Source organism: Chaetura pelagica, unplaced genomic scaffold (genome assembly GCF_000747805.2).
Source record: "Chaetura pelagica isolate M959 unplaced genomic scaffold, ChaPel_1.0 scaffold230, whole genome shotgun sequence".
Lineage (NCBI taxonomy): Eukaryota > Metazoa > Chordata > Aves > Apodiformes > Apodidae > Chaetura > Chaetura pelagica.
This window is the reverse complement of record NW_009951955.1, coordinates 853916-881322: the sequence shown is the minus strand read 5'-3', so window position 1 is coordinate 881322 and position 27407 is coordinate 853916. Positions and strand designations below refer to the sequence as shown.

The following is a 27407-nucleotide window of genomic DNA, read 5'->3' as shown; positions in this document are numbered from 1 at the left end:
CTGTCCATGTCCCACTGTACAGTTAACCTGTAGAATTCACAAAATATAACTGATTTCAAAGCAATTTGATTGTCTTCTGGAAATACTAAAAAGCACACTAAACAGGATACAAATGCATAAAAGATTTGACTGACTCCTGTAAGAATACAACACAGCCAGGTAGCCATGGATTTTGTTGGTGGTCTTAGGTTTTACTTCAAAACATCTGCCATGAGATCAGCAGAGGTCTGAGTTTGGCCTTGAAAGATACAGGCAATATAGAGTATAGTCCTATAGAATCTGAAATTGTAGTTGATTAAAAAAAGAAACAAAAAACAACCCAGAAGGAGGTGATTTCCTCATTCTTCAGTAGAGACAGCCAAGTGTGGCCCCTCCAGTTACCCAAATGAGGTGCAATGTATCGAATCTGTGTCTGAGAGAAGCAGCAAGGTGCAAGTAAGCAGCATGGTCCTTGCAGTTCTCTTTCTAGCACAGCTTTTGTACTTGTAGCAAATGTGTTTAGGGTTTCTGGTGCTTTATCTGTACTGACACTTGATTCATCTAGTCCTGCTGTATTTCTACAATAGTAAAATTGATTAAAAAATAGAGCAATGTCACTTGATGAATATAAAGATGCACTGGTGTTACTCTTCAGCTTTTTATAGTATTATAAAATGTTTCCTATGATAACTGAGCTACTCTTGAATTAAGAGAACCTCAATGAATCAAGTATTTGGCATGTTCTTGCTTCCACTGTCTCTGAATTCTTTAATTCAGGACCAATGAGCAAAGAGTTAGGGTGAAACTTCCAAGTAGTCCTGGAAAACAGTTGCTTTGCAAATGCTTCTCTGCTGGGACAGGCAAATCTAAGCCATTTCCAGACCCTCCCATCCAAGGAGCCTTTGGAGCCAGTGGATTGACAGGCAGCATGAGCAATACTGCCCATTGGAAGAGAGGACAACAGCCCTATAATGCTGATTTTCTTCTTCCCTCATCCCATTCTGGAGTCTAAATGTGCTCATGTACCATCAGCTCCTGTGCATGGACATTAAACTAACAGAGGGCTTTGCAAATGGCTTTTATTTCTGGTGCATTTTTTTCATCATTGAAACATGTAAATGTACCATCTTCAACAACAGTGTGGGGGAAGATTCCCACCCATACAGCAGTTGAGCTTTTTCCTTAGGGTGCCAGATTTGATGCCACAGGGTTTATGGGAGTTTCAGCCATTTTGTTCATAGAAATCTTTATTTTTTTGCAGTAGCAAGTTTTTCTTACCTGCTCTGTTCTCTTTTTGTGTTTCAGTGTGACAGCGACAGTGATCAAGAAGAAAAGGTAAGAAAGGAAATCAATATGGGAACGAAAATGATTTATTGGATTCAGTTATTCCCCTTATGTATTTAAAGTTTCTTTTTTTGGATTCATCTAAAATGTCTCTATACAAAGAAAATACTAGTTTTCCTTTAAATTTAATTTTAGAATAGACCTGTAAGGAAAGAGAGTGCTAGTGGATATTTTGGAGGCTACACAATTCCTCTTCAAGCATATTGATGCCCTTGTTTGTGTGGGTTGTTTATGAGCACCAGGCTCACTACCAACCCTTGCTATGGCTACATTTTGCCTTGGGAAATTCTGACAGCAAGTGGATATGTTTGTAACCCTCACATTTGGACTTTTTAATCGTTATTTAGCCACTCTTGTTGCCTGTTCTGCTTCTCTGCACACACAGGTCTTCAAACTCAAATCCAAGTGTTATTGTTTATATGTATATATCTATCTGTATCTACTTTTTTAGTAGAAACTGTACATTAAGTCAAGTGACACAACGTGCTGAGAATTATTTCAATAACTTGGGTTTCTCAGTGGAAAAAGGGAAAAAATTCAGGCTGCGGAAGAGCCAGGCACTGGTCCCTAATGCTGATTCTTGTTTAGAAGATTAACAGTAAGGAAGAACTAGTGTTCACACGGGTGCACATTTTAGTGTCTCATGTGAACAGACTAATACCTGCCTTCTCTCTTTTGCAAAAATGAAGTAGTCATTGCAGAAAAACTGGTCTAATTTCTTTATTTCCATGTTGGATTTTGTGATTTTCATTTGTATGTTGAGCTTTAAGGGATGTTTTGCTAATGTAGTCACTTTTGCCTCTTCTTTCACTGGTTAAACTTGGGGGATGGAAGTTGGGGGAGGGTGAAATACTGACAGAAAATGTTGTTGATGTAATAACATCAAGCTGTTTAGTTTCATGAGTGGTTCTGTTAAGCAGCTCCAAGTCAAGCCAAGAAGAAGAGAGATGACTATGCTGGTATGCAACTTATACAACAGAAAAGAACAAATATGTTGAAAAATCCAGAAGGAAACAACACATACAGAAATCGTCTTTCATTAATTTATTCAGTTTTCTGCAGGATTGTGTAGCAGGAAGCAAAGGAAATTTTCAAACCATCTGTATGAAGCTGCCAAGCTTTGCCCTTCAGCTTTTTCAGTAATTTCCCAAGTAGAGATTTTTTTCCTCGTGTTTCTTAATAATTTGCTGACTATGTTAAAGAACTACTGTTTACTTTGAACTGCAGTGATTTCCCTTTCACAAGGGAACTAATCACTGGAGTTAATCAGTGTGACAACAGAAAGGGGAGGTTTTCTTGGGTTTTTGCACAGAATATTAACCTGCACTTTTAGATATGAATTTTTAATGCATTACCATTACATTCCATCCTGTGAAGTGATTAGTCATTTTCAGGATGTTCCTTATGTAGTGGGAGATGATAAACTGAATTTCAGCTCCTATGTTTATGGCATCCAGAACTAGAAGTGTAATTTCCTGCCAGTGCTGCGTTCAGGGAGCTAAACCTCTGCTGAGCTTTCCTCTGCCAGCACTCCCATGTGCAAAGGCAGAGAGACAACTTTTGGGGACAGGACTGGTGTGTTGGTTCAGGATAGTTTCTGTAGAACAATACTAGAGAGATTCAAGATTGTACCTCACACAGAATATCCTGGTACTTGTGCAGGAAGGGTTTAAAATCTAGATGTGTTTTTCTTCATTGTGATCTATATTTCATCTTCTCCCCCCCTATGATGAAATGAGATTAAGTGCAGATCCAAATATTCCTGATAATTCAGTGCTTTTCAAATCCCAGCACCAGATCTATCTGAGTTTTATAGCTCAGGCCCAGTTCTAAAAGATGACAGCTAACCCTAGTGTATTTCTGCAGCCTGTGCTGGCAGCCTAGGCAGAGATCTAAAGGCCTTATTCTGCTCTTAATTTGAATTCAGCATATGTAGCCTGTTATAAAATGCGAGACATCATCATTTGAGCAGGTCAAGCATATTCAGATGAAGACAAATGGTGCTTATTTGATTTTCTTAAAATCAGGAAATGAAAAAAGTGCTCTCTGGAGAAATCATGTTCTGCCTGACTTAGATGATAGACCAAGGCATGTACCCCAGATAAGAACAGGCGCTCGTCTTGCGGTTTTTATCTCTGAAGGACGGTCGGGACTGTCAGCTCGCTGACATGTGCATTATCCATGTCATTTTAAACAAAGTGACCTGTAGAAAAGTGCACTCTGCCGTGACATGATAATGGGCTGTTGGATGACAGGTAAAGTACACACTATAAAGGAGGCTCTGCGTTATTCCTTTGTTTAACTGACAAGTAGAAACTTCTTTTCTCCAGACAGGCAGGATCTTTTAGATCTCTTTCAATAAGACCCAGAAGATTTTTGAATTCCTGCTTTAAATAAACTAACATTTTTAGGATCAAAATTCCTAGGAGCAAAATGCACTGGGAGCAGTGAGAGTGCCAGACCTCTGTGCGAGAGGTTGATCATTTCGTAAATAGTTCTCAGCACCCTCAGCTTTCAGTAATAACCAGAGGAGCTGAGGGTACTCAGCAGGATTAGAAGTTCTAAGATCCTTGACCCAAATGCCTTATATCATGAGGAGGGTATTAGCCACCAACTATGGAGCTGTTCTAGTAGCAAATTGTCAAATTGTACTTGGTCAGTCCAATGTCAGTGTATTCTGAGCATTGTGGAGTTACTCTTCTCCCACCAGAAACATTTTTGCCTGAAGTGTTTATGGGAAGAGAAGATCTACTTTTCTTGAGGACCATCTCAGACAGACTTGGATACTGTCAGGTGTACAGAATATGTGGTATCTTGCTGTACTTCACTTCTGTACTTGCTGTTCAGAAAATGCAAAGGAAATAATTGTGCTTCATTTAGGATGTTCCTTTAATGTGCCTGGGAAATAAGAGATCCATGAATGGCAGAAGTAGCACAAGACAGGGTGTAGGAATGAGTGTGTGTGCATTTCTACTAGAATAAGTAAGACCTGGAATCCAGAAAGACAGACCTTTGAAGAAAAAATGGCAGATCGGAGTGATCAAGGTGGGTGACAGGTAGAGGTGGCTGAAAGATGAGTCAGTTCAAGCATGACTAGATGGGCCCAGAGCACAGGAAGGAGCAGGACCTGGGAAACCAAGGAGCAGATGAATAGTAGCAAAAGTAATGTCTCCTAGGCTGTTCTCATTCTTTTTTTTTTTATCCTCTTGAATATGTATCTATATGGTGGTGTAAATCATTGCTGATATCTGATCTGTATTAGGTGATGGCTGTGCCTCCAATCCATCTTCCCTAGCCTTTAATTGGGGGCCAACAGACAGAGTCACTTTCTGTCTATGTCTGTCCTCAAATGAGACATTTCTCCAGAGGTTTCTTGAAGACGAAGAAGAAACAAGGATATTTAATTGAAAAATTATGCACTGCTGCTTAGCAGTACTGTAGCTAAGGCTGTGTCAGTATCTCATTTTTAAATGACATGGTTTGGGTGGATAATTTATCTATTTATATAAATTCATGCTCCCTCATTCCATTCTGGCACATAGTGCTGAACTGGAGCATTCAAAGGAGCCATTTCAGTCTCCTGTTGCTAAAGAACCTGAAGAGATGGCAAGTATGGCTGTGGAGGGGGAGTATATTTGGAGGACTTGCATCAGAATGCGAAGCACTAATTCTTAGAGAGATGTCAATTTCCATCCTGGGATCCTTTCAGCAAATGCCACTGGGAGTTCTTACTGAATCAGAAAAAAGTATGGATCCCAGGGGAAGTCAGATTTTCTCCATTAAAAAGTCTGTCAGTCTTACTCTTTGAGCAGGTCTCCAGAGCTGATAATCTAAAATTAGGGCAAGCTATTGCACAGCTGACAGATTTAAGTGCAACTATATTATCTTTGGGTACGTGGATATGATCTTTAAAATTATACCCATGGTAACTAATCCAATGTTAAAAACAGGAGTGCAAACATACAGTTCCTCTTCTGGAAATAAAAAGAAGTCCTGTTTTGCAAAGAGGAACAAACAGGAAGTCAAGCACTAAAGATGAGGTAAGGGGTAAGGTCCTTTTTTATTTGCTATGTCTACCATTTCCTCTCACCACTCTGTTTAATTAGATTGATTTTAAAATTAAAGCTCAGTCTGAAGCACTTTAGTGATTTTTTACTTCTTAGGGAATTATTTCATTGATTAAGTGGGACTGCTTTGCCATGTGCACAGAGTAGTCACTCAGGCCTCCAAGAGGTGAAGGGGCCTGCTTCTTGCCTGAATTTTATCCAACTTGGATATCAAACTTTAAAAAAAATGTACTGCATCTGATGATTTAATTCTCAGTATATCTTTGTGGTACCAAATGATTTCTCTCTTTATGAGGCTCTTGAATCCCACTAAACGTGTTCTCCCCCAGCCCAGCATCTCTGGCTACTTACAGCTACAGCTCAAGCCCTACTGAGTGTTTATTCTGACATGTACTTTGCTTTGAGTGGACTTTGTGTAGGATGCAAAGAGAGGAAAGAGGTCAATCAAACCAGTGGCTAAATTTGCAAAGCATTGGCATATGGTCAGAGGGGAAGACCAACAAAGCTTACCCCAGCCTGGGAAGGCATTAGGTTTGGGTGGCTGTTGTGCTTACTTAAGAAGCCTCTGCTGGTGGGAGTATGTTGCTTTTGAGACTTCGTGCATTTTCTCTGGGAGTGCCACTGAAAGCACCATGAGAGCTGAAGAATGATACTTCTTGCATCACAATGTTTTAATGATAATGCTAATACACTTGGTTGCATATAAAAGAGCTACAAACCAAAGATTATGGCATGGAAAATACCACCAATCACTCTGGTGTGCTCAGATGAAAGCAGTGGTTACTTATGTCTGTCTATACACGCACAGGGGCATTGACAGTGCACCCTGTGTGTGTTTCTGAAGTGCCTTTGGGCATTTATTTTGTGTATGGCCTCTGGAGAGAGATTTTGGAGTAGCATTTTGGCAGATGTGTGCTGTCCAATTTAGTACATAGACTGCATTTCAGTGTTTGGTAGTGAAATACACACACACAAGTGTGTATATGTTTGTGTGCCTTTGTGTCAAGTTTGCTTTCCAATGTGCTTCTGACTAGATTAAAACCCCCATAGTTTTCAGCCCAGCTTTACAAACCCAGTGGTTTAGGGAACTGTAAAATACTCTGCCATATTTGTTATAGGAGGAACTTGGGATGAGCCTACTTAAAACCATCCCTTTCAGTGCCACTGAATAGATGCCAAGTTCACTGCTCATGAACTTCAGAAGCCATCTCCTCTGCCCTGCAGATCTGAAGTGTCCTGCTTAGTTGTTTCTCTGCTGAATAAACAGCAATGTTTTTGTCAGTGCTGGCCTGTGCCTCTATGCTGCTCTGTTGTTCCCTTTCCTCCAAAACATGTCCAGGGCACAGCAAATTAGCCTTTCTTTGGAAACAGAAAGAACCCAAACCAACCCCAGCATGAACTGTGCTAGAAAACGTTAAGACCAAGGTAAAGACCTGCCTTGCACAGAGCTGCCTTCTCTATAATCTGGTGCTGGAAGTAAAAGCTCTATCATAAATGGATTAAATGGTGCTGAAATTGCTTTATGCTATCTTATATACTACAGAGGACTACATTTAGAGATGGATGAAATACTGCTTTGTGGCCAGATGCACCCATTTGGGGATTTTTAGCAGGATGCCTGGGAACAGAACTCTATGAGGGCTGTTTTTTTCCTCTTACTCCTGGGAAGGAATAAGGGAATCAAAAGTTTGGGTAGCACTTGAAAGAAAAACTTCCATCCAAATGGTGCCAGAGCTGTAGCAGATAGATAGGTGGGAGCCAGCTACATTTTTCTGTGGCCACCACCATGGCCATACAGTAATGTCTGTAGTCTTCTGACTGCCTAAGAACTCAACCAGGGTTTCAGTTTGGTGTTTATGCACTGCTGGAGTATAAATAACAAATTACAATTTGCCTGGTCTGAAAAAGGTTGGTCATGGACTCTCAGCATTTGTTGAGCTATTGAAAGAAGGGTTATTTTTTCTCGTCCCTTTCTCTACACTCTGCAAGTCTAGCTGAAGTATATCAAGATCGGGGTGATTTCTAGAAGAAAACCTCAAAATGTAAAATGTGTCGCCTCCAACCTAGTCAGAGAGCCTGAGAATTAAGTGTGAATGCTCAGGTTGTGAAAGACGTTTCCTGGCTCTCCCAGCTAGGGAGCAGAAGGGGTATAGTTGGGGGAAACCACTGGAAATCCCATGGGATTGCAAAGACCTGAGGTTCAGGAGGGGAGATTGACTATAACAGGGAGGTGGAATTTTATGTGGGAGGTGGGAAGTGTTTGTGGTGGGAGCCTTCTTCCTCCAGACCAGCCTTCTTTGGGGTAGGAGGGTTTTTTATGACAGGATATGAATGGCAGAAAAAGGCTGATTAGTCATCAGGCCCATCCAGGCCTCTCCTGGAAGGGTGAAAAGATTATTTGTGATAATAAGAGGAAGCTGAATTCTAGAAGAAAACACCTCGGATGGTTGGTACCAATGTGTTTAGCAAACAAGAGTCTGTGGGGAAACAGTGGCTGAGAACCCAATTTTAAGCAATTACTTCAGGTCATGGGATACTGATATATTACTGTTTGCCATGTGTTTATTTTGGCTAAGGATGGGATTAGAGAAATAGTTTCTCGGTGTTATTCTTTAAACTGTTTCTCCAAAGCCAGGATGTTTCCCATCAGTGCCATTTATCCTGCATATTTGTACAGGTGTAGTCTTTTTAACTCTGGAAAATGCAGCACCTTAAACTTGCCCCAAGGGTGAAAGATCACCCAGCCTTTGTATGCAAGCAACACTCAGGCAATCACGCAGTATTCCTTACTGTTTAAGGCCCATTAAGAGAAAAGATAAGGATCCTTTTTATTCATTAGCTGTGCCACATAGAGAGTCCCTACAGCTAGAGTGGTAATAAAATCAGAGCTAAGCATGTTCCTTGTAAAAGATGATGTGTTTGCCGCTGAGGGGAGCGAGCGTGTTGTTCCCAGGCGTGGGCCGGCGCTGCCGGGCGGCTGTGCCACCGCTTGGCCTGTCCTTCATCATCCTTGTCACTCAGCAGCACCTTGTCATAGGTAACCTATCACTCCTCACTCCCCCTTCCCTCTCCCCGTTCCCCTGCCTGGTTTCCCCCGGGCGGCTGTGCCACCGCTTGGCCTGTCCTTCATCATCCTTGTCACTCAGCAGCACCTTGTCATAGGTAACCTATCACTCCTCACTCCCCCTTCCCTCTCCCCGTTCCCCTGCCTGGTTTCCCTTTCCCTTTATTTTTTTTATTATTATTTTTTTTTACCCATTTCGTGTAGAAAATTTGTATTTACTTTGGGAGTGTAATTTGTTCCTCATGGATAATGTGACCCTTAGCGGAGCTGGATCATGGGTTAGTTGAAGTGATATTTTCCGCTAATGGTAGTCGTACATCATTGCTGTCAGCTCGGGTTAGGAGGCAAGCACATTACAGCTCCATTTTACCTCTGCAGGCATCTGGGATTATTTGCCATAACTGAGTATGACATGACCGCACTACAGAGTGCATTAAAATTTTACTAGCTTCTCAGGCAAGTTCCTTGGCTCCAGCCTGCCTTCAGGCAGCTGTAATGATGGATACCTCTAAGGTCCTGACTTCCTGCACCAAGGATACTCAATGTCAATGGCCCAAACAGGTTTTGCTCTCCCCGGGGCTTCAGCCCAGCTTCTGGCGGTGGAGTAAACAATCGGAGGTTGTGAGGCAGGGTGGTTGGCACAGGTGCCCCCGCGCTCCTTCTCGGGCAGGAGGTGCTTGGGCACTTCGGACACTGTCACATCAGGACCTTAATTACTGCTCAACCATCAGGTTTTTAAAAAATGGGATTTTTTTTTTTTCAAGCTGTCTTACGTTGGCTAAAAATAAAGTCATTGTATGGAAATTAAAATTAACAGCGAAAATACCCAGGAATATGAAGTGTGAAATTAGATGTGAGTTTTCAATGGATGCGTGTGAGAGGAATGTGCCATGGAAATACAATGTGCAAACACACCAAATGTTGGGGTTAGGTTTGTATGTTCGTGTTGCACTCTGTGCTTCGTGCATGTCTGTGCTATGCAGATTCATGTGTACAACTGGAGCAGTACATACCATAGAATCATGGAATGGTTTGGGTTGGATGGGACCTTAAAGATCATCCAGTCCCACCCCCCTGCATGGGCAGGGACACCTCCCACCAGCCCAGGTTGCTCCAAGCCCCATCCAACCTGCCCTTCAACACTGCCAGGGATGGGGCAGCCACAGCTTCCCTGGGCAACCTGGGCCAGGATCTCATCACTCTCATGTATATTCAAAATTTGAATTTTGATTACTTTTGCAGAAGCAGTTAGTGTCCTTGTCTAGGACCTCAGTATCAGCCATGGCATGCATACATATGGATTATTCTCCAGCATGTTTTTGTGTATGCACGTGCATACTATGAAAATAATACACTTTATTTCCATTGAAGATGTCTGTTTATATAGATGTACATTACTTGCAACATGTCTGTTTATATATAATGACATTCAAAATTAGAGGTATGGCTATACAGAGGAATGTGTATTAGGGAAGCTTAGGGGAGAGATTGAATTGAATATAGCAGTGCTTATAAATGTTTCTTGGAAAAGCATACTATGTACCCCAAGATAATTTTATTGCAGCCTCCTAGTGGTTTTATAAATATCTCCAACACACGTATGAGGTGCCCAGATGCTCTCTTCCCCACAGCACCACTAATATCTAGAATACTTTCAGGCAAAAGGTACATAATTATATAGAGTATTTCTGCAAGGTATGTAGGTGTGTGTGTTGGAAATCCTAGAAATCATTCTCTTCTGTCCTCATTCTTACTTTGTGTGATTTAGCAGATGGAGGAAGAAAGAAAAAACTTGGGTGTGTTTAACTTTTTCGTTTGTCTTTTGGATTGTTTAATTGCATTTATATTCACAGTGAGGCAAGATTAGATGGTAGTGCTTATGAACTCATATCCTTTTCAGTAGAGGTTTGTCTGGGTTCACAGTACCCTTGGGGTGCTCATCCTTCCACATGAACTCCTGCCATCTGAGGTGCACGTGGTGCTTTTTCTGGTGTTTCATCCCAGGCAGAGTTTTTGGGATGTGATTCTGGTTTAGACAACTTGCTATTTTGTTTTGGTCGAATGCATTCCTGGTGAAAAATCTTCCTGTCTTTATTGCAAAACTTAGAGCCAGACTTTCCTGGGAGGAAGTTTTATCTGTGTATAGATCGTAGGATTTGATTCTCTGTAGGGGAGGAAAGAGGAAGAAGAGATTAAAGATTAAAGCTGATGATGTGCGTGCTCAGTGCTGTACAAGAACAGAAGAGACAGTTTCAGACATCTCTGAGGATAACATGCAAATTCCTAAAGCCTTCCCAGCAGCTTAGATCACAATGAGAAAGACATTCCAAATGATAGATGGTTTGACTTGTTCACATTTTGGTGTTACATCTTTTTTTTTATATGTAGCAAAACTTTTATCAAAGTAGTTGAAGGTTGTTAAAGTCTGTGGGAACCAGGCAACATTTCATGTTCAAGGTGCCACCCAGGCAGAAGTGAGTAAAATCCCAGTGGGGTTTTCTGATCTTGTGTAGGTAGAGCTGTAATTTCAACTCAGTGAGGAAATATGTGTGTGTGTGTGTCTGTGTGTGCACACACTGTGCCTGCACACACACACTCTGTCTCTGAAATCCAGCCTTTGGAAAAAGGTTATCCCAGGTGATGTGGATTTTAAATTTAATTTGGTGTTTCAACAGAGGTGCTTTCTTAAGAAAGCTACAAGGTCTGTCTTATTTTGCACAAGTGCCTGTAAACTTTCCACACAAAAATAAGATTAGGTATCCTGAAAGGAAATCTATGTGCTGAAACAGGCTGGCACATTTATAATTATTAATATACCTATATATAAATATTTATTGATTAGTTATATGCTTAAATGTGTATTAGGGAGTAGGTATTAATGAGCGTGCACGTATGGTATGTGAGTCTGGAGACAGACAGAAATTCAATCTGTGGATCTTGGAGTTTGGCCATGTCCAAACATATCAAGATTATAAAAAGAGTTTCTTTAAGGACTATGTGTTACTATATGCTATTCAACTATAAAATTCATGTGCACTTTATGCTATTGAATAACATCTGTTTTTCATAACAAATCAGGTTTTATAATCATGTCAGAGACATGCTCCCTGTTCCTGAATGACTGTTCTCACATTTCCTTGAGAAGAAAAAAAGTCTTAGGCTTGAGAACTGAGAAGGTGAGGCATTGCTTTGGAGGTTCCTTTAGAAAGAGAAGGGTAAAAAAAAATATATATATATTGAAGTTAGGGTAATTATTTCATGCTTTTAAGAGTCTTGGAGGCCACAACACATGTAACCATCTCAGGTTTCTCACAAACATATCCAAGGACAGGCTAAAAACAAGGAGACAGGAAATTAAATGCACGCACCAATGAATTGAGAAGGATTCCAGCAAGTACCCCTTTGGTTTTCTGCATATTTCTCTGCATCTGGCTCAGCACTCATAAGAGTGCTGGGGACTTGGAAGTGGTAAAATACAGCTACTGTGTTTCTTGGATTCCAGAAATTCCCTGTACAGGGTAGAAGTGACGGGAATAACAGGTGGTTTGAATTAGGGTAGGGCCTACAGGTACCAGCAGAGCAAGGATCTTTCTGAGCTTCCATCTTTCTGTTAACCCTGTGCAGGTTTGGCATAACCTCTTCTTCCCTCACAGCACCTACAGACAAGGTGACATCTCCTCTGAAGGTCTCTTCCTGCACCTTGCTATGTCACCCACGACTGAAGCCCTGCTTTATTTTTGGAAAGGATAAGCCACCAGGCTGTAGTGCAAGACCTCCAGTTATCTACTTCACATAGAGATGTTTTGAGAGTCAAGGATTTGTAGTTTTAAGAAAAGCAGATGAGCAAACATGGTATGTTATGAATGCTGGACAGTAACTGAGTGCCTTACTTAGCTGGTGTGTTGGGACGTAACTCCATGGAAGTGTTGTAAGCACCTCTGAAGGACACCATATGTGTAGGAAGAAGAAAGCATTTAACATCTCACTGGCCAGGCTCTCAAATTACTCCCACCATGGGCTGACACAGAGAGATACTGGTGGGAGGTGAGAAATGTGGAATAAGTAGTTTAAGGTGAACCTGACGGGCTTTGCTTTGAAAATGAGAGTCAAATTGTGTGTGTTGACTCTTGAAAGCCTTGCTCTGAACTCTGTTGAAAGTCTGGATTCACTTACAGGTGTTACAAAGATTCCTGCTTTGTAATTTCTATCTAGTAGGAAGCACCAGAATGACCTTTGTGTCTTTAAAAATTGCCTGGGCTGTCTCATTCATGCCGGTATCTCCTGTTCAAATGCACCACTGAATCTCTGGGCTTTGCAGGCTGTCTCAGCAGCACATTGAAGCTGACTCTGGACAGTCAGACAATATGAAACAAGGTTGTTCATTCATAACAAAAGCATCCTAATTGAGTTACATTATTACATTAACTGTAGCAATCAGATTGAACCAAATCACTAAGCGATAATGTCATTTTCCAGGGTATCATCTGTGGAAACCAGTTGTGCTGTGAGATGCAATAATTTACTTAATCCTGTAGAGTTTATGGTGACTTATGTGTTGTATCCAATTCCTTACTTTCAGAGAAAACTGAGCAGTTAATGCAGGGCTGTGAATGGGCACTGAGTGATGAATTTATAGAGGAACATTTAGCAGATCCTAGACAAACAGAGGAATGAGTGATAGTCTGCACTGATCTCAGATAAAGGAGCTGTTCTAGGAACAGGTAAAACACGCAGTGTTTTCAAGTTGTTGGCTTCTGGCAGCACATTAGTGGTGCTAAGGGGGCTGAGGGGTTGATAGATGGCTGCTTTATTGGCTCTGAGTTACTTCATTGAGTGCAAAATCTCTGCCAGAGACTGTGAAGAAGAGAGAAGTTAATTTTGGACTGTATGTGCCAAATGTACACGAGTAACCTCATTTGGAAAACTTAGTTTCTCTTGGCATTTTGTGAGCCACCAGGACTTTGCTGGAGGGGGAGTCTTGTTAATGCATTTACTGTTTTTTTGTCTTGTTGTGTTTTGCAAAATCTTGACAACTACAGGGAGGAAGGGAGAGGTTTCTGCTAGTTTAGAGCAGAGGAGAGACAGGGTCAGTCCCAGTCAGCTATAACCAGGGCAGCACAGATCCCTTCCATGAGTGTGGTGGGAGGGCAGCCCTGAAAACCAGTCAACCTCCCCGGGAGTGCATTTCTGTCTTCCCTCCTGTGCCCTGCTTTGTTGCTGGCATGCACAAATCATTTACATTCTCAATAACTCAATTTCTCTCTTTTATGACCTCAGTACAGCAGCAGGTGGGTGTGTGTCCCTACCTTTGTACACAATACCCTGCACCTGCAGCCACCGAGGGCGTCCGGCACTGAGCCAGGGGGGTCACAGAAGCTCAGACTTGTGCCCTGTCTAGGCCATCCTGCTTTTGAGTTTACCTATTCACAGGAACTAAAAGGCTGGGCTAACTTTCTGTGAAACACTTCCTCCACTTCAAGGAGCTGAAGAGGTAGGAAGTATTGCCACCCCTGCCTGAATGGAGCCGCTTCTCTTTGTTCCGTTACCAGGGTCACTTTGATGGATGGTGTCTGTGCACCAGGATAAAGCAGATGTGCTGCAGGCTGAATAAGATCAGTTTTAGAGGGCACTGCAAGGATGTGAAGTCATGGCTGTTGTTTGTAGTGTGGTAGAAATCCATAGTATCTTGTATTCTCAGGAAAATACAAACATGCTGGGAGGTCGGTGTTAGTACTTGTCATCAGAAATGCAGTGGAAGAGCAGCTCCAACACCTCCTCCATACACTGTGCTGCTTTTGTTTCTCTTTCCTGGTCCAGGGACAACAGCAACTCTGAACTTACTCATTACATGGTCTTTGTTTGGGGCTCCATTTCAGTATAAATGTAAGGTTCAAGAGGGCACATTTTCTGTGACTGAAGCCTGAAATCCATATCATGTTTTATAATTTTTATGTTGTTGTTCCTGCACAGCAGCCCTCAACACCCCTTCCACTTTGGGTTCTTACTGATGTATGCACAGTACAGAGAGAAAAACCATCTTTGTCTCCCAAATCTTTTGATATAAATAAATGAGAGTGTGTGAATTGGAAGGGAAATTAAATACAAATGAATGAAATAAATAATTCATGTCAGTAGCAGATCTAGGAAATACAGATATCCCAGTTCAAAAGTTTGTGCTGTTTATTTTTTTCTTATTTCAGTGGCTCCTAACAGGGATTTGTGAGTTACTGATGAACCAGGGGACCTTGGACCAGCAGTGGTTTGGAGCATTGCTGCCCTTGAGTGCCAGTGGGACATCTTGTGTGAGGAGCATGCTCTTCCACCAGCATGTTTTGAAGACCAGTGGTGGCCCAGTGCTCCAGAGATTTTTAGGATCCTCTGGTGCCCCTCTGGTGCTGTCATCCCCAGCAAGTATTCTCTGAAGTTGAAGTTATGGAATGCACTGTGGGAACTGTCAGGTTTTCTGCTTAAAGCATCTCCCAGGACTGCTTGGATGGCAGTAGAATGTTCCTTGTCCTGCATGTGGATCTCCCAGAACTCAGTGAGATTAATGCAGTGTAGGATTTACTCTGTGGAAATCTGTAGCGTTGTTTCACATTTCATTTGTTGTGAAGCATTCCTGAATTTGTGATTCTTGGTCACATCCTGGCCCAGTATGTGATTTCTGAGGGCCTCAGAGTGTGAGAAAGAGACCGCTTTTGCACTGTGTATATTTGGGATCTGAGATGATGTGACAACTGTGACATTTTCTGAGTTTCTTTTCTATGCATGATTTACATGTACAGTAACAAAATACTTATTTAAGTCAATTATTGTCTTGAAGTAATGCTTGCTTTTTGTTAATGGGAAACCTGTCTAAAGAACTCTTCAGTTACCTGCTTTAGCAAATTACAAACTCCCTGCTACCTCCTGTGATAACATGAATGAGAATGAACTCAGTGGCCACTAAAGCAGATGCCATATGTAATTCCCTATAAATTTTATTGTAATTTACTGTTAGTGTCCACTTATTCCAAAGTGCTAAATTACACCAAGCACCCTGATTTCAAAAATCAATTGGAAATAAGAGTGACTCTACCTGCAGACTCTAGGGAAAATGTTCAAAGCTAGTAAGAAAGCTTGAATGTCTCTCAGAGATAGTACCAAAAGCTTAGGAAGAGAATTGGATGAGAAGGGCTGCTCAGCTGGTTTGAGATCTGGGAGCTCCATCCAGTTCAAGAGGAGCTTGTGCTTCAGAACGTAGCTCAGAATGGACCACAGTGCTGTAGGGGATGCATTTCCATAGTATTTCTTCATTTATTTCTTTACAGAGAGGTTATCCATGTACTGATTCCCTTTCTGGATTTGGGGTTGATGATTGTGTGTCAGTTGGGCTGTGCCATGGGGTGGGTTGCACTGTTCTGGGAGAGCAGAAAAGCTGATGGTGCTTTGGGCTTCTGGGACAAGTAGAAAAAGCAGAGTGTGTTCCTTGACTCGATGAAAAGCAAGCTGAGGAGGCTTAGCTGAGCAGTTTTTTATGCTTTTTTTTCTAATAGAATGGAAGTCTGAAGTTGAAAATGCTCTTTACTCTGCTCTTTTTCATGGGGAAATGGCACGTTTTTCTGCAAGTTCATTCTTATTCATAAGAATGTTTTCTGTATATAAATTCACTACATTTTAGTCAAAACTTCCCATAACCATATTGCTCAATATAGAATCTATTTACCCCAGTATTTGCCATACAAGGGAAATAAATACATTAAAGAAAAATACATAGAATGCATTGGAAATGCATAGAAAATGTGTAGAAAATCCAATGGATGAGAAAGAACCAAGTCACATTTCAGTAGTGTGATAAGGAGTTTTTTTCAGTAAACACCAAATCCTAGAACCAAAACACCCTCTATGTAATATTTGTTTTGAAATTTACCTTTTCTGTTAAAAACATGAAGCTATGGGAAGTAGAGAGGATAATAAGCCAGGCCTGGAAATGGGCAAGAGTAAACGCTTTGATTCACATTGCAATGATTTCTCCTGCCTAGTATCATTTAACCTGCCCGCGGTGCTAAACTTCTGTCTTACACATTTCTGTTGGAATGTCAGGAGAAACGATAAACCTTCTTGAAGCTACAACCTCTACTATGTATGGAGAGCATTCCAGCCAGGGTTTCTTGTTCATTTTTAAGACTTTTAGCTTGGTCTCTCAAGTATAAAGAATACCCTACTTTATGACCCCAGCCTCTTGTTAGTTGATAGATGAAACCTTTTCTTAAGCTGAGTCCCTTGTCTATTATGCTTACAGAATTCAAGGTTTCTCTTTAAGCTTCCTGGCTTACTGCCAAAAGCACATGGCTTTGTTACCCAAAGAAATTGCCTTTTTATTAACAGGAAGTGGACCTCTGAAGCAGCCTATGTGCTGATCTGCTTCCAGGTGAGGAAGAGCAATTTTGTAGGTGTGACCTCATTCTTTTGCCATTGCCGGTAACTACAAAAAGAACAGCAAAATAGTTGTGGTTGTTGAAGCTTTTTTTTGTGTGCGTGTGTCTTTTTTTTAATTTGGGAAGCTGGAATAGAACATAAAAGCAAAATACAAGCTGTAGTCAATCCCATGTTTTAAATGTTCATTTCATCTCAGAAGTCTGTGATTACCTATAAACTGTTGTCTACCTACGCAGGAAAAATGTGCATCAAAGTGGGGGTTTTGCTTCAAACTGAAGAATTTGAGTGTAATATAAAACAAAGAAAGAGCACTCATCTCCCAAGGGCATCTCTGTTAAACTGTGCTCTGAAATACTTCCGTAGAGGCAGCTGTATCAAATGGATACCATCCCAGGAATGTTGTCTGTACCATCTCACTTGGAATCTGGCCATTGCAGTAGCTCAACTGGTGAGATAAGTTGTGGAGCATCACTAATTTCTCTGTGTCACATCAGATAGCTCTACTTCTGCCATCTAAGTGAAGTAAATCAGCAGAATGAGGCTTCCTAGAGATTTTTATTTAAGAACTTCAGTGCTTTTTCCTGTGACTGCTTACTCAGGACTTAGCAGAAAAAGATTCCAGGCCACAGCTAATCAGACATGTGATTTCATTTAACTGAAATATCAAGAACTAGTTAGGAATAGATTATTTCAGTAGGAGGCATTCATGCTTATCTGTAGATACAGTTAAAGCCTTTTTTCTCTTTTAGATAAAACCAACTACTGCAGTTTTCTAGATTTCAGTAAATGTGATGAATAATGGGGGGGGTGGCAGGGGGGATTAAACTGGGTACCAGTTGAGAAGGAGCTGTACTGACAGATCCTTTTTTTCACCTTCATGCAGAAATGTCTGTGTAATAAAACTACTAAGCACATTTTCACAAGTACAGAAATACCAATTCTCATTTGTAACATATCTGAAAGAAAAAAGCCCTGACATTATGCTAAGCAGTAAAGCCATCTTAAGTTTATTTAACTGATTGCTGCATACAGGGCTTGGATACACTTCTGAGGACATGAAGAACAATGGAACAGTGAAGCAGGAGAAGCAGAATTAAAGAGAAAGCACATTTTGAAGAGCTCTTTAATTAGTAACAAAGATTCATATTCCAGTGTGTGTGATTTTCCCCCACCCCTGCCTTGGAACAACAAAAATATTCACAAAAGCCTAATGAAAGATTCCTATATAAGATTCTTTCCCCCACAGTGGAGTGCCTTTACTTACAAAATCCACAGTAAGTACCATCACATTCCCTCCTTTCTTTTGCTAATATTGACCTTGTAAGGGGCTAGATTTTCAGTTGTTATAAATCAGCCTTGCACTGATTGCTACTGAGCTTTCTTGATTTGCATCAGCTAAGGCTCTAGCCTGAGTGCTATCCTCTGAGCATGAAATGAAGACAGAAGTTAGTACTAAATTAAGCTGACCCTTCCTTTAATTTGCAGTCAGTGGAGGAGCTCCTGAAACAGGAATTGCCAGGGCTGTGTCATTTCTGTCCCTCAGACAGTCATAGTTCAGGTTATCCTGCCAGACTTTGTGGCTAAAACCCAATTGAAAACCTGGGCGTGTTGGTTTTTTTTGTCTGGGATAAAAAACATTCCCAGAGTGCCCTTGCTCAGATGTTGTGACAGTTCCCAGGGATGGGCAGAAGAATTTGCCTTCTTGGCAGTGTGAATCTCTCCTGATCTTGCTCCTCACAAATCCAGTATCTTGGCTTATCTTGCAAATTTTAGCATGGATCACTTGTAGTCTAAAAGTCAGTGCAAAGCAGGTGAATGGAGTGTAACCCCTGGGATCTGTCATGAGAAGGATTGTGCTTTGGAGACTTCACGTGCAGGTGGTTTTGTGTGTACCTTTTAATATTCAGGACCCAGCCAGATCTTGTCTGATGTCCTCTAAGAAATGTGGGGATCTTCTGTTGGTTTGTTTCTTCAGGTTAAGCATTTCTTGGGAGTGCTGAAATGCTTAGTGTTGAGATATCTTGGTAGCTTTTCAGGTAAGTGCTCTGATGGGGAAGACACGAAAGGAAAAAAATGACTGGGAGGACTTGTCACCTGGTTTCATTTGATCAATTGCTGTTCCCCCTTGGTCTGATATAGGACATAACAGGCATCACCTCAGTGTAGACAGATTGCAGTAACACACATGACAGTTCTTTATTGGTTTCTGTTACCATTATGCTGCTCATTTCCCAAGAGGAAAGGGCAGCTAATACTGTATATTTTTTTAACATAAACCAAAGGGAAGGATAAGCCAGTGCATATGAAACGATGTCTCTTTATTCTCCATATGCACTGAATTGAATTGCAATTTCCTCCTTTCATTTTCTCTCGGCTCTGTCTGTCAGAGACAGCCAGGTATGTTTGTAGTTCCTCACCAGCATATGGTCCCTAGAAGCCCCCAGGTAATGAGTGGACACAGGATGTACAGGAATGGGGCTTTCAGGCACAGCTCTGCTAATGAACTGACAAGGCTACATAAGGGCTCGGGGCAGCCAGCCCTCCTCTGGGGAGGGAACCTTTGCATGCTCCCATTTTAGATTATTGTAAAATCTTTCTGTCTCTGTTTTAAGATTTCCACACCTTTATTCATATGTTGAGTTAGCTCTCATCATTGTATTCATATAGATACTCTACATCTGCCTGTCTGAGCAGCTCACAGTCATTTCTGGAGCTGTTCCCCTGCCATGTGTGGCATGGGTCTTTCCCTGTGCAGAGACCAAATCCAACCATCTCCCTCCTGCAGTGGTACACAGCATTATCAGGAGTGGGTAACAGAGCATCTGGGAATTGTTTTCAAGCGTGCAAGAAAGTAGACAAGGTCCCAGTGAAGAAGTAGGCCAGCTGTCTTCTGACATCTGGGAAAGGTATTTCTCTCTCTCTTCTTCCCCTTCCCTCTCTCTCTCTCTCTCTCTCTCCATTCTTCCCTCTCTCCTTCCCCCTCCCCCCATCTAATGGATTTTCTAGCTGTTTCTTTGAATAAAAAATTAATAATGGGAAAAGCTTGTAGCTGGCCCCTGGGGTAGAATAGTGGCTAAGGATGAAAAAGAATTATTTGAACAAACAGTCTCAGGAGGATAAATGAAGTGCTATGACTTCTGTAAGTAAAGGAAAAAATATTTTTTATATATATATAACAAAAATATTTGCCTAGTTAAGCAACTTCTATAATAAAACTTAAGCCACAACGTTGGCAGCCTGGAATAGATTTTCAAACCCAGCCAGACAATCCAGGAGACAATATTTAATTTTGCTATATAGACACAGGATGTGTAGATGCCCTATGAACTGACAAGGCTACATAAGGGCTCGGGGCAGCCAGCCCTCCTCTGGGGAGGGAACCTTTGCATGCTCCCATTTTAGATTATTGTAAAATCTTTCTGTCTCTGTTTTAAGATTTCCACACCTTTATTCAGATGTTGAGTTAGCTCTCATCATTGTATTCATATAGATACTCTACATCTGCCTGTCTGAGCAGCTCACAGTCATTTCTGGAGCTGTTCCCCTGCCATGTGTGGCATGGGTCTTTCCCTGTGCAGAGACCAAGTCCAACCATCTCCCTCCTGCAGTGGTACACAGCATTATCAGGAGTGGGTAACAGAGCATCTGGGAATTGTTTTCAAGTGTGCAAGAAAGTAGACAAGGTCCCAGTGAAGAAGTAGGCCAGCTGTCTTCTGACATCTGGGAAAGGTATTTCTCTCTCTCTTCTTCCCCTTCCCTCTCTCTCTCCATTTTTCCCTCTCTCCTTCCCCCTCCCCCCATCTAATGGATTTTCTAGCTGTTTCTTTGAATAAAAAATTAATAATGGGAAAAGCTTGTAGCTGGCCCCTGGGGTAGAATAGTGGCTAAGGATGAAAAAGAATTATTTGAACAAACAGTCTCAGGAGGATAAATGAAGTGCTATGACTTCTGTAAGTAAAGGAAAAAATATTTTTTATATATATATAACAAAAATATTTGCCTAGTTAAGCAACTTCTATAATAAAACTTAAGCCACAACGTTGGCAGCCTGGAATAGATTTTCAAACCCAGCCAGACAATCCAGGAGACAATATTTAATTTTGCTATATAGACACAGGATGTGTAGATACCCTAATCATGTGAATTCCTAAGGATAAGATCTGTAGATGGCATTTGGATTCCTGGTGATGTAAACAGACTTCTTATGGGATTTTCAGAAGGACATAAGCAAATCAGGCAGCCAACTTGTTTTGATTTTCATAGGAATTGCATACCTGACTTGCTTTTTATGCCTCCTCCTCCCTTCTGCAGGGATTTACATTCTCTAGCACACGACTGTTTGAAAATGATACTTAGAAACATAAGTCACTTTGCTTAAGAAAATGTACCCCTGAGTTCCTAATAGCCATGCTGAGAAAATACAAACTGGAAAGGATGCTTCCCTTGCTCTGGTGTGAGTCATGTGTGGCTGCTTGAAATACTGGCCAAACACCCTTCCTGCCAGCCCTTCCTGCTCCAGGCTCTGAAGAGCAATCCGTAAAGCTCAACCAGTGAAGCCTGGGCTGGCTTACATTTAACAAGCATTAAATAAGGAACTACTTTGATTTTCCTAGCCTAACACACGCTCCTATTCATAATGCATTGCTGTTGGAAACTTCCAATTGAAGTACAGAACGGGACAGGAGGTGTTTCTGTGGCTCTGGCTGCTGTGCTGCAGTGTCCCACCCTCTGATGGATTCTGCCCACTCTATTCCAATGACCTTGCTGTCAAGAGAGACAGCTGCAAGAAGCCACAACCATGCACCAAACCCCAATAATCTTGGAAGAGGCAGTTAATTGGTAAGGACAACTCTCTGCAAGCCCAGAGGCAGGAGCAGGTCTCCTTCCCCAGCCCTCCTCTGCAGCACCTTGCCAGCAAACCCTGGGCATGCAGAGAGTGAGCTCCCCTTCAGTGCCCCCACCCTCTGCTTTCTTTTGTTCCTCTGTTTGTTAAGTAATTAATCTCATTCTGCTGAGATATTTTTTCTATTAACAGGAAAAAAACCACTGTCAGTCAAAACAACATTTGGGGGAGAGGAGGGAGGGAGGGAGAGAGAAGTACTCCTCACAGTTTGTTAATTGATTCTTTCACCTGACAGTAGTTTGTGTCAATTAACTTGATACTTGGTGAAAGTGAAATTAATCCACCTGGGTCAAAAGCAGCTATTAATTTTTAATCAAAACAAAATGCTCACTCAACAGATTTGTAGCTCCACTTAGAATAAACAAGATACGCATGAGGTGGAATGTGCCACCAGGCTCTGCTCCATGGAGATGCTCCTGGGGATCATTTCTTTCTCTCCTGCAAAGGGCAGAGGTGAGGCAAGTCAGCTGCTAATGACATTCTTCTTCCACAGAGGCAGTTTCCCTGGTGTGCCCTTTCCCCAGTGTTTTTCACCCCTGGGAAGAAAAACCTTTCCAACAGGAGTTTGGGTGGCATCTGTGCAGCAGGGCTGTCACAGCAACACCTACAGAGGGGTTGGCTGTGAGAAAAGTGTAGGAGCACAGGAGGCTTTGGCAACCTTTTTGGGGCAGAGGAGCCCATCTGAGATTGTAACTAAAACCAGTTATCTGATTTAGTTATCTTAGTCTGGAGAAGAGGAGGCTGAGGGAGAGAGCCTTACTGCTCCCTGTGACTACCTGAAAGGAGGATGTGGCAAAGCAGGTGTTGGTCTCCTTTTCCAGGTTATAAGTGATAGGCAAGAGTAAATGGCCTCAAGTTGTGCCAGGGAGGAGGGTTAAATTGAATATTGGGAACAATTTCTTCATGGAAGGGGGAGTCAGGCCCTGTCACATGCTGCCCAGGCAGGTGGTGGAGCTCCCACCCCTGGAGGGATTTCAAAGCCACGTAGATGTGGTGCTGAGGGACATGGGTTAGTGGTGGCCTTGACAGGGCTGGGTTAATACATGGACTCAAATGATCTGAGAGGTATTTTCCAACCAAAACAGTTCTGTGAATCTGCGATTCTCTCCTGTGGCTGCCCGGTGGCTGCAGTGCAGCCAGACACGCTTGTCTCCTGAAAAAATCTCACACAAGTTCTTTATTTTTCAAAAAACCATGATGTTCCATGTGCCTGCCTGCCCATTATAACCAGGGAGCTTCATCTAAAAAGTAGTCAAAAGCAAGAAGTTTGGATTTAGACTCTCTTCTGCATATATGATTCACATGGATTATAGGCTATTAATAATGAACGGTGTCACAGCACTTGGGAGCTCTCCTTGTGTCCTGATGAGCTGAGGGAAGTCCAGGTGAAGTAAGCTTGAGGTATGTACAGAAAAGCCTAGTTCAGAATAACTGAAGGTGGTCTTAAATTCCTTTTTACTCTTCACACTTCTGTCCTGTGAGTCTCTCCCTCCTGAAAGCTTCTTTCTCTTTTAGACTGTAAGGGAATAAAGTAGGAAAAACCCCACTTTGCTGAATACTGAGCATTGTAAAAGCAGGTCTTGGACTGTGTCCCCAGGTGCTCTGAAGAACAAATAATTTGAGTCAGGCAAAAGGCAAGGTAGTAGGTCCAACCTGGAGGCTGGAGTTTCAAGGACAACTGTGGAGGGAAATAGCTGGAGTCCTGCTGACTCCCTTGTTTCCTGGGTGTGAAGTTACAGGTGCTAGGGCCATAGGTTTTAAAATACCTGTTGACATCAGATTTTGTAGAAGGAATATTCTATTGAGAACCCCATTGGGCCTCACTCTTAAGAGTGCCAGAGATGTCCACAACCACCAGGTCATCTTGCAGGTGCAGGTTGCCAGGTGAATTAAGATGGGACCTAGTGGGACAGCTAAGTCACCCCCAGTTGCATTTGGAGAAGCTGGTTATGGTTCTCAAGCCAGCACTGTCTGGAGGCAACAGATGGAAGATAAAGAATGAACTGAGAATAAATTGTTCCTCAGAGGGCCCAGGAGGAAATTCCCATCAGAGCTCAGCTGCTGGCTCACTACAGTAGGAGTGTGTGTGATTTTTCTCTGCTGTGAAGCACTGGATTTTGGCACCCTGGTGTTGGCTTTGTAGCATAACCAGTTTCCTGTCAGGCTTGACCTTGTCCTGTGGAAGAATTGCAGTGGTTGGCACATATGCTGCCCCTGCAGTTCACAAGTGTTGGGAGATCCCAGGTGAGGAGCTGGAAGTCGCACTGAACTCTGCAGTGTCTCACTCCTATTGTGAAGCAGCTCCCTGAGACACCCACTCCCAGCTCTTCTCTCTTTCTCATTACTTTGTAGACAATACAAGCAAAATATTACCTGTTGGTTGTCAAGGTATCAAGCCTTAGAGGGGATTTTTTCCCCCTTCTGTTTGTTTTTTTTTCCCCCAAGCAGTGTCATGTCTGGGGATTTTGAGACACTAATTGGATTTTTTTTTTTTTTAACTGTTGTGAGTATTACTTTATGAGGTGAATATGTCTGAATACCTGACTGCTGTGGGCAATTTATACCTGCACAGCTTCCTTACCTGCTCTTGCACTGATTTGGCCAAGTAGATCAGAACAGTCCATCTATCTGAAGGATAGTGTATAACACTCCTTGGTGCAGTGGTAGCATGGTCTCATATGTGACATTGCTCTTTCATGTGTTTCTCTTTCTAATATTGTAGTTAAAAGTAAATTGCAACCTATGTGCTGGAGTTAATAGGTATTTTTATTACACATGCTCAAAGACACAAATTAGTTGCTAGTTCTTCCTTCTCTTCCAGGTGCCAGGATTGCCTAGAGAATGAATAACCTGGATTATTGTTAGGATTTTAACAGGAAATAATATATTCTTCAGTGACAGGGAAAGGTGAGTGAGTGCAAAAGGAGCGACAGGTCTCTCCAACAGGCCCTGTCTCATATGCAGAGGATATTAATAGGCAGCAGTGAGACAAGGGTGTAGTTCAGTGCATGGAGGAGCTGTGTGTGTTATATATTGGAAGTTCTAGAACTAATAATAACAACAATAACTTCATACAGGCAGACCAATTAGCTGGAAGTTGCCACAACCCTTGATGTTCTTGTGGAAGGTGCCACAAAACCCATAGTAAGTAGAAACTGTCTGGCTTTAATTGACTCCTAGTTCAACAGAGGAGATTTTTCAGCAATAGGGGAACCATAAGGCCCAGGCTGGGGTGTTCCATGTGTGCTTCATCCACAGAGGAACTGCCACGAGGTGGGTTATTGACACTGCTTCTTGGAGCATCCCTGAATCCACTGCTCTTTCTTGAGCTTTCCAGGCTGATTCTGCCTCAGCAGCATTGTGAGAGAAGAGTCTCAGCAGCTATGTTTGTGTGGCCCATAATGTAGCAAACCTCAGAGGGTGCAATGCACCTTTATGTTACAGTACCGGAGTAATTTCTTGTTCTCCTAGTTTTTGTCTTTTCCTTTTTTTTCCTTTTTAATAATTTCTGGAGCAAAGTGTGAGGTTGGTAAATAGTGTGATACTCTGACAAGTGGAAGCTTACATTTCTGATTATTTATTTGCATATCTTGTAAATAGGTGATCTTTTTTTCCCTTTCAAGGTGACGTGAATTAGTTGCAGAGAGATTAGGGAGCTTATCTGAACTCATGGAGGAAGTCTGGTGTTCAGAGGCTTAAACCCTTCATAATCAGAAATGTTATTTCCTCCATTCTTTCCCTCAGCTCACAAGCAATAGCAAAGCCTTGCAACAGCAACATCAAACCCTCAAACCAGTAAGTATCCACCCAAGAAGCCTGTACCCCAATCTAGTAATATCTGTAATGACTTAGATACGGGGTATAACTGGGGATTAATGACTAACTGGCATTAATGGGCCTCAGATCATCAACCACTTCTCTGTTGGTCTTTAATCCCCAGGAAATAGTCTGTGCTCAAACTACCAGTGCTTAATTAGACCATGGTTGGCCAGTTGCAGCACAGCACTGTCTGTGGCTTTTGGGGGAATAAAACGTCCTTATGGACCTGTTGAGTCTGAGATGGATCTTCTCCCATTTACAGGTTGTGTCTGGAGACAGAACTGCATCCTCAGGGTGAGCCTTGTGGGGGTTAGCTGGACTCTGTCTCTCAGTCCTATGTCTTGGACTCTTTTTTTCTTTCTCAGAACAGCCTTTATTTCATTTCAAGGCAGATAATTCCACATTCCTTTAGAGCTGCTTTGTAAGAGATGCTAGAAGGGTATTTTTAAATGGAAAAATACCAGTTTTAAGTCTGTCTTCATCATCTCATTTACCCTGGTGCAATAGCTAATCTGGAACCATAAGGGAAATACATTTCACCTTAGTTTTCTGAAAAGAATAAAGGGGATTCAATCCTTTCCTAGCTTGGGTAAACACTGGGTCCATGTTACCCTCCCTTACTCTTCAGTTATAGAAAAGAGAACTCCTTTACATTGCAGAAATCTTTAACCACTGTTCAAGCCTCAGTTTCAGGAAGATCCTGAGTCATTCCACCTCAGTCAATTCAGTAGTAGTATTAATAATTCATCATGTCCCCAGACAGCATAAAGCATAGCTGTCCATGCTAGGAACAGGATCCAAAGCCCAGTTAAATCTTTCTAAGGTTTTCAGTGGGTTTGGATTAGGACCTAGAAGCGCCTGGATATCATGTATAAAGTTCATTAGTTTCTACCACTCCTTACTGGGTCTGGGATTTGTGCTGTCTGTGGAATCCGTTGTAATTAAGATCAGTCTTCCCAACCTCAGGCTGATCTTTTGTTTTAATGTAGTTTGACAGGCTAGGTCTGCAGGCCTGGACTTCTCTGCTTTTCATTATCCATGAATAGCATTTAATGCCAAAACAGGGGAGAGGGAAGACAAGCTTTTTCCACAGCCTTATGTGAAATACTTTACATTTAGACGTCTTTAGGATATACTACACACATTCCACTTTTACAAGACCAATATAACACTTTCAAAAGTTTTATGAATTCCAGGATGTAACCAGAGTACTTGTTAGCCTGTTTTGAATAAGCTGTAACGGCCTGGCCCCGAAGCTGCATAGTTAGCAAATCCCTGCTCTGTTTATGAGCAGTAGTTTTGACCAGGTCGTTGGGAATGGAGCTTGATCAATCTCCACACAGTCTCTCCACGGGTATGTCTGCCCAGTTCAACCTAGTTAAAATTTTAGCAGCAGCAAATGGGGAGATCATGAGTATGAGGTGATATTTTAATCTATATTTCCAGGCTCCTTGAATCCTGCATCACCAGTTATTCTCTAAATGCTTTCCATAAGAGTGCAACAAGCAGCTGCCAGAGCAGAAACGTGTTGGAACCTGCATCAGGTATCTGTGGAAAAGAGGTTGTGGAAAGTGATCAGAGGACAGCCTAGCACTGCCTTCCACGCTGGCATCCACAAGTACTAGGACACTGCTAGGAATTGTAATGCCATTTGAGAGCTGCACTTAGGGTGGTGGTAATGTCTCCTGTGAGGCAGACAAATATTTGGGAGCTTTGGAGATTTGTAGCACCAAGGAAAAAGAAATGTGTAGAGAGGGAGTGAAAAGTTGACCATTTGCTGTGTAAAATGCAAGTCAGGACAAGGTAACCAGAG

At 42.0% G+C, this 27407-nt stretch overlaps 1 protein-coding gene across 1 annotated transcript in view; it reads left to right on the top strand.

Moving 5' to 3' along the window:
• Positions 1-27407, top strand: part of AUTS2 (autism susceptibility candidate 2) — a 565263-nt gene that overhangs the window by 314917 nt on the left and 222939 nt on the right. Inside the window, exon 5 of the mRNA XM_009999154.1 lies at positions 1285-1314. Coding sequence (XP_009997456.1) covers positions 1285-1314 — 30 coding nt within the window. The remainder of the gene's footprint in view (positions 1-1284; positions 1315-27407) is intronic.